Raw genomic sequence first — 13,881 nt, 5'->3', positions numbered from 1 at the left:
GATGGAACAACCAGCAACCGCCCTGTCGAGTTCCCCCCTGAGGGAGGGGAAAATACAAAATAATATTAATAAAATATATTTAAAAAATGAGATAGTAATTATTAAGTACTTATTAATGCATTATTCGGCATGGCCTTATTATAACCCTAACCCTGTAACGTTGGTCCTAACCCTCCAACCCTAACCCTAACCAAATAACTTTAAATTAAGTCTTTGTTACTTCGAATATGTTCCCCATACTAAAGTGTTACCAAAAACATATAACTTTGTCTTGAATTTGAAAAAAAACATTTTATTTTTCACTAAAGAAGGGTTCGGTGAATGCGCATATGAAACTGGTGGGGTTCGGTACCTCCAACAAGGTTAAGAACCACTGCCTTAGAGTAATATGACTCAAGTAAAAGTAAAAAAAAACTAACTCCCATCTGGTCATTCTTGCAGGATCAACAGTGGTTGGCAGGAAGTTGGACACTGCTTCAAGAGCACAGTTCTCCAGCTGGAGGTCACACACCTTCCTACAAACCATCTTCATGTTTGATATGAAGAGGGTGATGTCAGGAAGACCCAACGAGCTGTCAGCCTGTTATTCGGACATGTTCATGTTGGTGCGGACCTTGTAGCAACACTCCCTTCAACATGTTGCACTTTGTCACCTGCGTAACAAAATGAATTGAATTGAAGTATTTATTTCAAACATGCACAATACAACAACACACATTTTTTTTACATTTTGGCAGAGACATTTATGCAAGGCTTGAAAAGGGGTTGGATGAAGCAGATGCTTATAATATCCCAACCCCTCTCACTCATTCCACATTTCACATAAACAATATAATACAAGAACAATACTATACAAACAAAAACAAAAAAAGCTCCTGTACACTAACAATACAATAGTACCACTGTTACTATGAGACAAGACAAGACGAGACAAAACACACACACACACACACACACACACACACACACACACACACACACACACACACACACACAGGCCCAAACACACTCTGACCATACACCTCTCTCCCATCGCTCTGTGCTGAGGGCATCACTCTCTTTCCTCCTCGTACTTCTTCAGTACTTCTTTTTTAAAGGCCTACTGAAAGCCACTACTACCGACCACGCAGTCTGATAGTTTATATATCAATGATGAAATATTAACATTGCAACACATGCCAATACGGCCGGGTTAACTTATAAAGTGCAATTTAAAATTTCCCGCAAAATATCCTGCTGAAAACATCTCGGTATGATGACGTCTGTGCGTGACGTCACGGATTGTGCGGACATATTGGGACAGCATTGTGGCCAGCTATTAAGTCGTCTGTTTTCATCGCAAAATTCCACAGTATTCTGGACATCTGTGTTGGTGAATCTTTTGCAATTTGTTTAATGAACAATGAAGACAGCAAAGAAGAAAGCTGTAGGTGGGAAGCGGTGTATTAGCGGCCGGCTGCAGCAACACAACCAGGAGGACTTTGAGTTGGATACGCGCTACCGTGAGTACGCAGCTGCGGCTTCCAAACATTTGATCGCTTGCCCGTACGTGCGTGCCGCTATGTGCATGTCACGTACGTAACTTTGGGGAAATATATGTGCTGTATGAACTTTGCGGAGGTGAACGGTACTTTGGGCTGTGGGATTGAGTGTGTTGGGCGGGTGTTTGAGTTGTATTGGCGGGTTATATGGACGGGAGGGGGGAGGTGATTGTTATGCGGATTAATTTGTGGCATATTAAATATAAGCCTGGTTTAGTTGTGGCTAATAGAGTATATATATATGTCTTGTGTTTATTTACTGTTTTAGTCATTCCCAGCTGAAAATCAGGTCCCACCCGCCTCTCACAGAATCTTCCCTATCTGAATCGCTTCCACTGCCCTCTAATCGTTCACTCTCACTTTCCTCATCCACAAATCTTTCATCCTGGCTCAAATTAATTGGGTAATCGTCGCTTTCTCGGTCCGAATCGCTCTCGCTGCTGGTGGCCATGATTGTAAACAATGTGCCACGCTACTTCCGGTACAGGCAAGGCTTTTTTTATCAGCGACCAAAAGTTGCGAACTTTATCGTCGATGTTCTCTACTAAATCCTTTCAGCAAAAATATGGCAATATCGCGAAATGATCAAGTATGACACATAGAATGGATCTGCTATCCCCGTTTAAATAAGAACATTTCATTTCAGTAGGCCTTTAAACAGTCTTTTAAATTGAATCATGTTAGAACAGGTTTTGAACTCGTCCCCTAAGTTGTTCCACAGAGTGACTCCATGCACTGAAATGCACATTGATTTTAAAGTTGTTCTATATTTAGGCAAATATAATTTGTTGTTTCCTCTTAGACTGTAACTATGGTGAGCATCTCTATCCTGGAATAGGTTCTGTATATTGGATGGTAGAGAGTTTTGGGATGCAGCTTAATTTGACTCAACACGGGGAACCTTACCTGGCCCGGACACGGAAAGGATTGACAGATGCCATGCAGCAGAAGACTATTCCCCAGACTTTGAGTTTCACTTTCTTTCTCACCTCATCCTTCACTTCATAAGGTCCAAATAGGTCCACAGTTGTGAACTCAAAGGGATTAGCTGGTGTTATACGCTCAGGTGGAAGGTCACTCATGATTTGCTGGCATCTTTTAGCTCTGGCTTTTCTGCATGCAACACAGTTGTCCACAATCTTTTGAGCCACTTTACGACCTTTTACCACCCATGCCTTCTTCCTCATCCGAAGGAGTGTCCCTTTGTGTCCTTCTTGAGTCCAACTGGCCCTTTCAAGTTTGGGCATGGCTGTAAAAAAAACCTGAAGAACTTGTCACAATCTTTTGAGACACTTTATTACCTTTTACCACCCACGCCTTCTTCCTCATCCGAAGGAGTGTCCCTTTGTGTCCTTCTTGAACACGGCTGTGAAAAAAACCTGAAGAACTTGTCTGACGAGTCTTGAGTCTTGACTGACAATGTTATACAGCAGGCAGTGGACTTGGCTCTTTTCGACTGGGAGGAACTCAAACAGTTGCTTTGAGTAAAAGTTTGAAGCTTCTGGAAGGAGCTGGTGTCTTCAGTGGAAAAATGGCTTGCCCTGAAGCTCTCCAATGTCCTTCCTGTTTGGACGTCTTCAAAGACCCTGTCATACTTTCTTGCAGCCACAGCTTCTGTCGCTCCTGTGTGGAGCGATGGTGGGAGGAGAAAAAGGACCGTTCTTGTCCACTCTGTAGGACGAAGTGCAGATCCATGGATTTACCTCCGAACTTGGCCTTGAGGAACGTGTGTGAAGCTTTTGCAGCGTCTTCTGTGGACACTGAGGAAGAGTGCAAGTTGCACAAGGAGAAACTGAAACTGTTCTGTTTGAACCATCAGCAGCCTGTGTGCCTCGTTTGCAGACATGCAAATATCCACACAAATCACAAATACTCTCCTATCGAGGAAGCTGCAAAGGAACACAGAGAAGATCTACAGAAAGTCCTACAAGTCATGACAAAAAGACTGAAAATGTTTACCAAAGTTAAAAAAGACATCAGTCAACAAGCAGAACACATCCAGGTCCAGAAGCAGCAGGCTGAAAGCAAGATTAAGGAGACTTTTAAGGAACTTCACAACTTTCTGGAGGAGGAGGAAGAGGCTAGATTGTCTCTTGTGAGAGAAGAAGAGCAAAGCAAGAGTCAGACAATGAAAGAGAAGATTGAGGGTCTCAGCAGCGACATGAAAGCTCTCCAAGGTGTGATTGACAGCACAGAGAAGCTGCTAACAGTTGGCAATGTTTCCTTCTTGAAGAACTACAAGGAAATGAGGGCCAGAGCCCAGAAGATGCCTGAAGAGCCCAAGCTGGTCCCAGGACCTGTGCTGGACATGGACAAACATCTGAACAACCTCCCACTCACCATGTGGGAAAAAATTAAGACGTTGGTGTCCCAAAGTGCTGTGATTCCAAACCCAAACACCAGCGGTGTGGTCAACAACACATACTGCAAACTGATGTTAATGTCTGGGTCTATAAGAACTGCAATGGAATATCCAAACGGGAAATACTAAAGGAGTTACCCGGTACGTGTAGACTTGCCTTTGTCAATCAAAGAGAAACAGCAGAGATTCAGAGTTCGTTTTGACATTAGCAAGAGAAAGGTTTAATTTCATGACTTTTGTACAGACACTACTTTAGACACATTTGATACACCCATTCCTTTTAGTTTTTGGAAGTATTTATCCAAGACAATGACAATAACACTGTACTCTTACATTTCCAATGATGTCAATATCTGCTTGTGAAGATTGTCCGTGATGGATTTGGAGACATGTTGCTCCTACAGAAATATTTTACATAGAGCTACACTATGTTCAAAATTCTTGTGTTCAGACAAATCATGTTGTGTAAGAAAGGTGTCTTGCCTGCTGACAGTTTGGGCCGACACTTCAGTCTTCGTTAGACACGTCACACCCGGAAGCTACGACAGCTCTGACGGAGGCTGAAGTTATAACATAAAATGATTAGTCAAACACAAATATGTGATTTTATGGATGTGTCTTTTGTAATGTAAATCCATTTTAGTTTCATGTATCCTTATTTGTGAGGAATGCTGTTGTATATTGTGTCATTCAATAATAGAATTACAGAATTAAATGAAAGACATTAATAAAAAAAGACAATGATTAAACAATTGTACTTGTTGCCAATTAGCATTGTTTGAGTCCATTCATCAGTTGTTGTATTTCAAAAGCATTTAATGTTATGCTGATATTGACACCATTGAAACATTCGGAAAATTATATTCATTATAATACTTTGTTAGTTGGTTTAGCAGGTTTTTTTGGACATGTTGAAAACAAAAGAAAAAATAAATGATAATAAAACAGGAAATAATCTTAACATTACAGTAAAGTACAGATATAAAAACAAATACTGCACAATGAAAACTGGACTCAATAGAGTACTTCCATTGGTTCAATCAGGGGGTGTCCAAACTAGAGTTTGACAAAAGCAGGGAGATTCCAATTATTTTTAAAAGTCAATTCGCATGCCTCTGCTTTATCGCCATCTGGTGGTAAACATAAGTATTTCAAGTGTATGACCACTCGGTCACACGCTTTACCAGATAAAACTGCATCCCCGAGCCTGCTGTCCTGGGGGACACTTCGGATGGAACCAGCTACTAGATGGTCCGATTAGTCGAACACGGTACCAGACCCCCCTGGCCTGTTTGACGGCCACGTCTGGCCCGTGTACTTGAAACACAAGAAAATAATAGATGTACATCTAGTTCAGTGGTTCTTAACCTTGTTGGAGGTACCGAACCCCACCAGTTTCATATGCGCATTCACCGAACCTTTCTTTAGTGAAAAATACAATGTTTTTTCTTAATTTAATCTTCATTTGTAAATATTAATCATGAAATGATGTTATTATATTAAAGAAATACTATAAACCCCGTTTCCATATGAGTTGGGAAATTGTGTTAGATATAAATATAAATTTTCAACCCATACTCAGTTGAATATGCTACAAAGACAACATATTTGATGTTCAAACTCAAACATTTTTTTTTTTGCAAATAATCATTAACTTTAGAATTTGATGCCAGCAACACGTGACAAAGAAGTTGGGAAAGGTGGCAATAAATACTGATAAAGTTGAGGAATGCTCATCAAACACTTATTTGGAACATCCCACAGGTGAACAGGCAAATTGGGAACAGGTGGGTGCCATGATTGGGTATAAAAGTAGATTCCATGAAATGCTCAGTCATTGACAAACAAGGATGGTGCGAGGGTCACCACTTTGTCAACAAATGCGTGAGCAAATTGTTGAACAGTTTAAGAAAAACCTTTCTCAACCAGCTATTGCAAGGAATTTAGGGATTTCGCCATTTACGGTCTGTAATATCATCAAAGGGTTCAGAGAATCTGGAGAAATCACTGCTCGTAAGCAGCTAAGCCCGTGACCTTCCATCCCTCAGGCTGTACTGCATCAACAAGCGACATCAGTGTGTAAAGGATATCCCCACATGGGCTCAGGAACACTTCAGAAACCCACTGTAGGTAACTACAGTTGGTCGATACATCTGTAAGTGCAAGTTAAAACTCTCCCATGCAAGGCGAAAACCGTTTATCAACAACACCCAAAAACGCCGTCGGCTTCGCTGGGCCTGAGCTCATCTAAGATGGACTGATGCAAAGTGGAAAAGTGTTCTGTGGTCTGACGAGTCCACATTTCAAATTGTTTTTGGAAACTGTGGACGTCGTGTCCTCCGGACCAAAGAGGAAAAGAACCATTTGGATTGTTATAGGCGCAAAGTGTAAAAGCCAGCATCTGTGATGGTATGGGGGTGTATTAGTGCCCAAGACATGGGTAACTTACACATCTGTGAAGGCGCCATTAATGCTGAAAGGTACATACAGGTTTTGGAGCAACATATGTTGCCATCCAAGCAACGTTACCATGGACGCCCCTGCTTATTTCAGCAAGACAATGCCAAGCCACGTGTTACATCAACGTGGCTTCATAGTAAAAGAGTGCGAGTACTAGACTGGCCTGCCTGTAGTCCAGACATGTCTCCCATTGAAAATGTGTGGCGCATTATGAAGCCTAAAATACCACAACGGAGACCCCCGGACTGTTGAACAACTTAAGCTGTACATCAAGCAAGAATGGGAAATAATTCCACCTGAGAAGCTTCAAAAATGTGTCTCCTCAGTTCCCAAACCTTTACTGAGTGTTGTTAAAAGGAAAGGCCATGTAACACAGTGGTGAACATGCCCTTTCCAAACTACTTTGGCACGTATTGCAGCCATGAAATTCTAAGTTAATTATTATTTGCAAAAAAAAAATAAAGTTTATGAGTTTGAACATCAAATATCTTGTCTTTGTAGTGCATTCAATTGAATATGGGTTGAAAAGGATTTGCAAATCATTGTATTCCGTTTATATTTACATCCAACACAATTTCCCAACTCATATGGAAACGGGGTTTGTATAATCTAATACTAATTTTTAGTTGTTTTTTTTAAATAGATCTTTGAAAACTATCAGTCGATTTAGAATCTGGATGAATAAGAATTGTGCATAATTTTATTTTTTTTATTTTTTTAAGAATTAGCCAGAAGTGTTTGTAGGCCATGTGTTTTACATTAGAGGGCGCTGCAGGCTACAGTACACATACAGTATTAGTGGGGAGACAACAGGAAGATGTCGATTGCTGACCCTTTTGCAGCAAATACGTTAAACCCATTGAGGTCCAGCCCCTGCATCTGGCCGGGGCTCAAACCAGGGTCCACCGAAGGAGAGTGCGAGAGCGAGCCTCTGTTCTGTTCCATGTGTGTGTAACCCAGGGGTCTCAAACATGCGGCCCGCGAGACTTTATTGGGCGGCCCTCACCTTAATATGAACGTTTAATGTTAGAGCGGCCCGCGAGCTTTATATGAATGGCGCTTGACAGCGCTGTGTGCGGAGCTGAAGCATTCTTGCCAACCCTCCCGACTTTCACCCGTCAACAATATTGAGGACATCAATATTGAGGGCTCTATTGAGGGCGGCGTGCCGTGATGGCATTGCCTTTAGCGACCACTTTTCCTCCATACAAATGACGTGTCGGCCCAGTCACATGTTGCATGCGGCTTCTACAGACACACAAGGCATACTTGGTCAACAGCCACACATGTTACACTGAGGGTGGCCGTATAAAAAAAAAACTTTATCAATGTTACAAATATGCGCCACAATGTGAACCCACACCAAAAAAGAATGACAAACACATTTTGGGAGAACATCCACACTGTAACACAACATAAACACAACAGAACAAATACCCAGAATTCCTTGTAGCCCTAACTCTTCCGGGCTGCAAGGAATCTACCAATCATGGCGTGGTATATGGCTCTCGAGGGCCGAACATTGACGTCACTTGCGTGATGCAAGCAGAGAAACGTTTTGCTGCTTTTCCACGAGACCACACGTGCCCTTCCTCCCTCCCTCTATCCCTCACTCCCTGTCTCTCTATCTCTCTCTCTCTCTCTCTCTCTCTCTCTCTCTCTCTCTCTCTCTCTCTCTCTCTCTCGCTCTCGCTCTCTGTCACTGTGTGTGTCTTTCTCGCTCCCGCCGGTCCGGGCTGGGGAGACGAGCTTCCGAAGGAGCGAGCGACAATACAAAAGTGTGGTGCACTGGACCCAGCGCTGATACTCTGACAGAGAGTCGCTGGGCGAATCGGACGTGTAACACGTTAGTCGTGATCGGGGCTAATTGTGCTACCGTGACTGTAAACTCCCCGCCCCCTCCCGTTGGTTCCAGACAGAGACAATTTTTGTTATTTGGGTCCAAAATACCCCTGCGTTAGTGTAAAAGCGGCAAATAAGTGAAAGCGAGAGAAACGTTGCCATGGAGACGAGGGTTGTCTTACGTGCCTGCGCGCAGTCACACGGCGACACCTGTCCGTCAGTAATAAAGTTCCTGATAACCTGGACCATTTCAAACCGTTATTGTTTTTTTTAATTGTTTAATTTGCATTGCCTCACATGATGAACATTTCATATATTTTTATATGATGCCATATAACACTCTAGGAGCAGTCACTTTTTCCCGGTACTTTCTGCCACCGCCGTGTTGCTGTCGGGAGGAAAAGCGGAACGACACACATTGCGGAAATAACATTATTATTCGGTTGAATACAAATATATTCCACAACCCCAAACATGTCTTTTTCAAAACGTGCAGTGAAGAGAAAGGTTAGTGATGAGCAAAGACAATTCCAGGAAAAGTGGGAGAAGCAATATTTCTTTGTTGAGCACAGGGGCACCCCGACGTGTCTTATTTGCACAGAGAAAGTTGCAGTGCACAAGGAATACAATTTAAAACGCCATTATACAACTGGACATGCTGAGGAGTATGCAAAATACCAGGGAGATGAGAGAGTGAACCGGGTTGCACATTTTAAAAGCAGTCTACTGAGGCAACAATATTTCTTCAAGAAAGCAACCGAAAAGAGTGATGCAGCAGTCAAAGCTAGCTACATGGTGAGTGAGATGGTTGCTAGGGTGGGAAAGCCATTCAAAGAAGGTGAATTTATTAAAAACTGCATGTTACAGGCTGCAAGTATAGTTTGTCCGGAAAAGAAAGATCAGTTTAGCAACATCAGCCTTTCTGCCAATACCGTGGCAGAGCACATTTCTGACTTGTCAACTAACATTTATAATCAACTGTGCGAGAAAGCCAAATATTTCAGTTCATACTCGGCCGCTCTTGATGAGACAACAGACATCACAGACACTGCCCAGCTCGCAATATATGTCTGTGGTATTGATGACAATTTTGAAGTGATAGAGGAGTTGCTCACAGTACAACAACTGATGGAGCACCATCAATGACAGGGAGGAAAAATGGACTAGTGACACTTGTTCAAAAAAAACTGAAAGAGGAGGGTGCAGAGGAGGCCATTGCTTTGCACTTATCCATCAACAGACCCTTTGCAGCAAATGCCTGAAGTTTGACCATGTGATGTCTGTTGTTGTCAAATGCATAAACCAAATCAGATCCAGGGGCTTAAAGCACCGATGTTTCCGTGCTTCTTTAGAGGAAATGGAGTCTGAATATGGGGATGTGCTCTTGTAGTGGATTGTCCGAAGCTTAAACAGGCAACAAAAGTAGTTTAGTACAACAAATTTATTTACCCATTATCAGAAGTGCAGGTTGAATTGAGTTGGCCGTGCAGACAAACCACAAGTTACTCCGGAGCAAACAAGACACACACAAGCCAAAATCACCCTCGAGTTCCGGTCTTCTGCCATTTTTTATATGTCTTTTGTGCGTCATCGTTCCTTATCGAGTGCGTCAATGTCTTTTATCTTTTCCCTATGTGTTCCATAACAACTCGAATCCTTTAGACAGTCAACACATTCTGTAGACAGGTTGGCACGACTTAACATTCACTTTTGTCCCACTGGCACAGAATAGGAAAGAAATCAAATGAGCGTACATTCCCATTAGACATGCAATATAGGTCAAAGGTCAGAAATTCTACTACATACCCGCCTTCCAGGGTCTTAAGACCCTGGACCAAAACAATTTCTGATATAGACCACTAACTTAAATATCCACCGCAGATAGAGGCAAAAACCTCAATGTTTTTATACGAGGCAAAAATTCCGTCTATGACCCTCCTTCAGAGCGATCGCTGTTACCAGCCTGCAGTAAAACCATCTCACAGAACACAATTAGTGGCCTACCCTTTGATTTAGTAAAGGAATAACAAATACTTTGATCATGAACATAAATAGATGAATGTATATAGACTTATGACTGTAAGACATTTGCAAAAATATTTTCCCCGGCACTTGCAATGAATGTAGTTACCAATATTGTTAATTATCAATTGATTTTGAACACACAACTGAATTTCGTATGAGTCCATGTTCGATTAGAGCTCGTATAGATGGCTCGGTGGTGCCTCAGGCTGATGGCCTGCCGACACCTCGTTGGGCTTTCGGCTGCCCTGGTGAAGAAAGAGATCCACTCAAACAGTCTGTCTCTCTTTGGGGTGTGGTTCAGTCCATTGGGCAGACTGTTCAGTGGCATGTGCGTGCTGGCCGAAATTGGGGAAAACTCAGGTAGAGTTGGAGCTGTGGGGGCTTTGGGGAAGGCTGGGGCAGAGTATGGGGCGTGGGGCTTTGGTCCAGGCCCTCGGCTTGCTTCAGGCCTCCTCGCTGCTTCGGCACTCCCGACACTTCTTTCCACAGCTGCTGGAGTCCCGGTGGACCCATTGGCTGGCAACCTTAGTTGTTCTCGTCATCGCTGGCAAGGTGTTGTCTCTCCTCTCGGTTCCTTCCAGTCAGGTATCGGGTGTTGGTCCTGGATCGGCTTTGACCGTGCCCCTCTTAGCGAGTGCAAGGGAATCTGGAGTGGCTGCTTTCATCCTCAAATCTGCACAGAGGAACTGGCACACAAATTCTACATTTTGCAAACTTACCATTTTGGTCTCATGGTCTTTCCACCTTCCTAGGAAGCTGCTGGTCCTGTGACTGAAGAAGATTAACCTGTTTTCTCAAAATAGGTGCCGTTGTTTAACCTAATCTTTTTGGGGAAACCATGTCGGGATATTAGATCATTCACAAAACATTTAATTACTGAATTGGCACCCTCCTTTGAGGTTGGGGTTGCTTTCGCCAACCACTGCAATTGTCAATCTAAATCATTACGTTCCTTTATCCTTGTACCGGGTTGATCATATTGATTAAATAAAACCTCAACACGCTCAAACTTGACCCAATCCAAACTCACCTCCCCCCTCTGTCCCTCTCACAGGGACAGTGTTAGTCGTAGTAATAGTAATAGTAGTAGTAGTAGTAGTATTAGTAGTTTCAGAAACATCCAAGAAAAAGAAAAGACAGCTGATAGTCAAGCGCGGCAAGAACAGAGGCGGAGGACAGGTCATGTTTGAGGTCACTGTTCGCTTTTGCAATAGTACTTTGATATTTTACAACACCTAGTGAACTATTGTGGCCTCAATAACTCACTAAATAGTTGTATTTAATTTAGTCTATCTATGATGGGACAATGCACAGAAACATTAAGTTCAGAAACAGATATGTTCTGTACCAGATTATATCTAAATAGCTACTTTCCATCTGTAGTCCCTGGCTACCTGAATTAAGGGGATCCACAAATCAAGCAATAAAATTATGACACTAATTAATCATAATAAATATATACATTCATAATAATCAATAATTAATCAAAAATAATCATACTGTAGCATGTAATCAGATTAAGAGAAATCCTAAAATGCCCCTTCATGGACACATTCTTAACATACAATACAAGCACACCTTATTTACATCATCACACAAAGACAATACATGCTCTTGTTCACATCTGTCATCATTCGTAAAAACAACCAAGATTTTAACAGCCATACCTCACAATTTACAACAAAAATGCTCTCATGGATAAATATAATACTCATTAAATTGATGTGTCAACATAATGCCCCTCTTAGTGACCGTGTGAGCAGCCTTGATTGCTCCAAAGCCACTTTTTAATTTCAAATTTTCTATTCCTTTTGTTATAACGTGGAGAAGGCTAATTGGTCTGTACATGTTCTGGTCTTCTTTATTTCCTGCTTTATGGATTTAATCATAGTAGCAGTTTCTCGACGTGGTAGGGAAAGTGTTTTCCATTATTGATTTATTTATCAATCGTTGTTATACGAGCAATAATACAATCCTTATATGTTTTTAGGAAGATAGTGTCCAACCCATATATATATCTCTAGATCGTGAGTCTGATAATGCAGTGAAGATTTTGTTTAACTTTGTTTCATTTGTTAATTCTAAAATTAGTCCATCCTGAATAAATGACAATTATTTGCACTGATTTTGAGGGATTTTTTATTCAGGGTTTGTACAGACTGGATGAAATGTTCATTAAAATTATTACTTATGTCCAGACTGTCTGCGATAGTAGCGCCATTGATATTTAATGTTATAGTGTTGTTTCTTGTTTGCTCTCTTTCCGTAAGTTTGTATCTGGTTTTCCATAACTTTCTATTGTTCCCTTTTGCAGCTTTGATTAATTCTAAATGAACGTCAGCCTTAGACTTCCGCATAAACATTGTAACTTTGTTCCTCCAAACTTTTAAAATCATACGATCTGTATTTAGACCTGTTATAATTTCTCTTATGAAAGCTGAGTCCTCATGTCTTTATTAGAATCCAAATTGTTTTATTAATCCAATGGTATTTTTATTTTAGCACTCTTCTTTCTGGTTTTGTATTCGTGTAATTTACAGATGTTCTCTTTGATTTTTGTCATCCAATTGTAATTCTAGTAGGGCTGCTTATCATTTGTATCATGTAGAAGCCGTTTATAATATCCTTAGTTTCTTTCTATGTGTTTTATTTAACCAGTCCAGATTAACGTCCCCCATGACGTTACTTCTGTCATACTATGCTGTTTGAGGATGTCTGAAAATGAATCAAGAAAAATGTCTTTAGCTGTGGTCGGTCGGTATACTACAATTACCTTGAAATACATTCCTGAGGAAAATGTGATTTTAATTTCAACATACTCAAATTGATCTACTTTTAATGTTTTCCCTTTCATAAATCATAATTCCTCCCCCCTTTGTCACTCGATCTGTCTTTTCTGTAATCTTGTCCCCCGGGACATTAATTAGAACGAAAGTTGTTGTGGGTTTTAACCATGTCTCTGATAGACAAGGTAATCCAGATTAGAGTCTGACAGTAACTGCTGGATTTGTTCAGTATGTTTCCTGTGGTAGAAAGTTTAATAATGCGGACACGTTTGTTACTGAATACGTTCTACACACTTCTGTCTCTCTGCGACTTTGTGTATGTAATAAACAACTACAATTATTTGATATGCTTAAATTTTGTTTCAGCTCAGCTGTTGTGTAGCTGCTAGCTCTTTGTAGCCTACAGCAGGAATGTCCAAATTGCAACCAATAGCTATGTTTTTAACAGACAACCGAAATAATTGAAAATGTGGTATTAGCGTATCGGTTCAATCAGCGGCAGCTACGCCCTGTTTTATCATTTGACCTAAATTTTTTTGTTTCGTAGGCAGGACAGAGGGAACAATGTGGGTCATTAGTTGTCCATCTTATACCATTCTAATTGTTTTAAGGATAGTTCACATGAGCGGCCACACCTTGAGTCCCACCATATATAAGAGTCAAAAGGCTCCTATTATGAGTCGTCTAATTGGTGATCATACACTTTGGCGGTTTGGGTGGCAGGACACACGGACGCACCTCCGTCAGCCAGTGCTAGGACAGTTGGAGCAGTCCCCGTCTTCCACTCATTCCTGGGAGGCGTCCCCAGTAGTTGTCAGCTGATGTCGTGCTGTCAGGCAACATCAGGAATTTTCTTCTGTGCGGT

The 13,881-nt window shown here is 41.5% G+C and overlaps 1 protein-coding gene across 1 annotated transcript; it reads left to right on the top strand.

The window, feature by feature from the left end:
• Window positions 1-2,878: 2,878 nt before the first annotated feature.
• Window positions 2,879-4,509, top strand: LOC133640419 (E3 ubiquitin-protein ligase TRIM35-like). Its single transcript, XM_062033817.1, has one exon. The coding sequence runs from the start codon at window positions 3,073-3,075 to the stop codon at window positions 4,030-4,032; it is 960 nt and encodes a 319-aa protein (XP_061889801.1). The 5' UTR covers window positions 2,879-3,072; the 3' UTR covers window positions 4,033-4,509.
• Window positions 4,510-13,881: the final 9,372 nt, after the last annotated feature.

This window comes from Entelurus aequoreus, linkage group LG23 (assembly GCF_033978785.1).
Source record: "Entelurus aequoreus isolate RoL-2023_Sb linkage group LG23, RoL_Eaeq_v1.1, whole genome shotgun sequence".
NCBI lineage: Eukaryota > Metazoa > Chordata > Actinopteri > Syngnathiformes > Syngnathidae > Entelurus > Entelurus aequoreus.
Note: the sequence above shows the minus strand (reverse complement) of the source record. Positions and strands in the feature narration are given on the sequence as shown.

Coding starts and splice junctions, on each gene's coding strand:
- LOC133640419 (XM_062033817.1), top strand. CDS start 3,073: ATGGCTTGCCCTGAAGCTCTCCAATGTCCTTCCTGTTTGGACGTCTTC.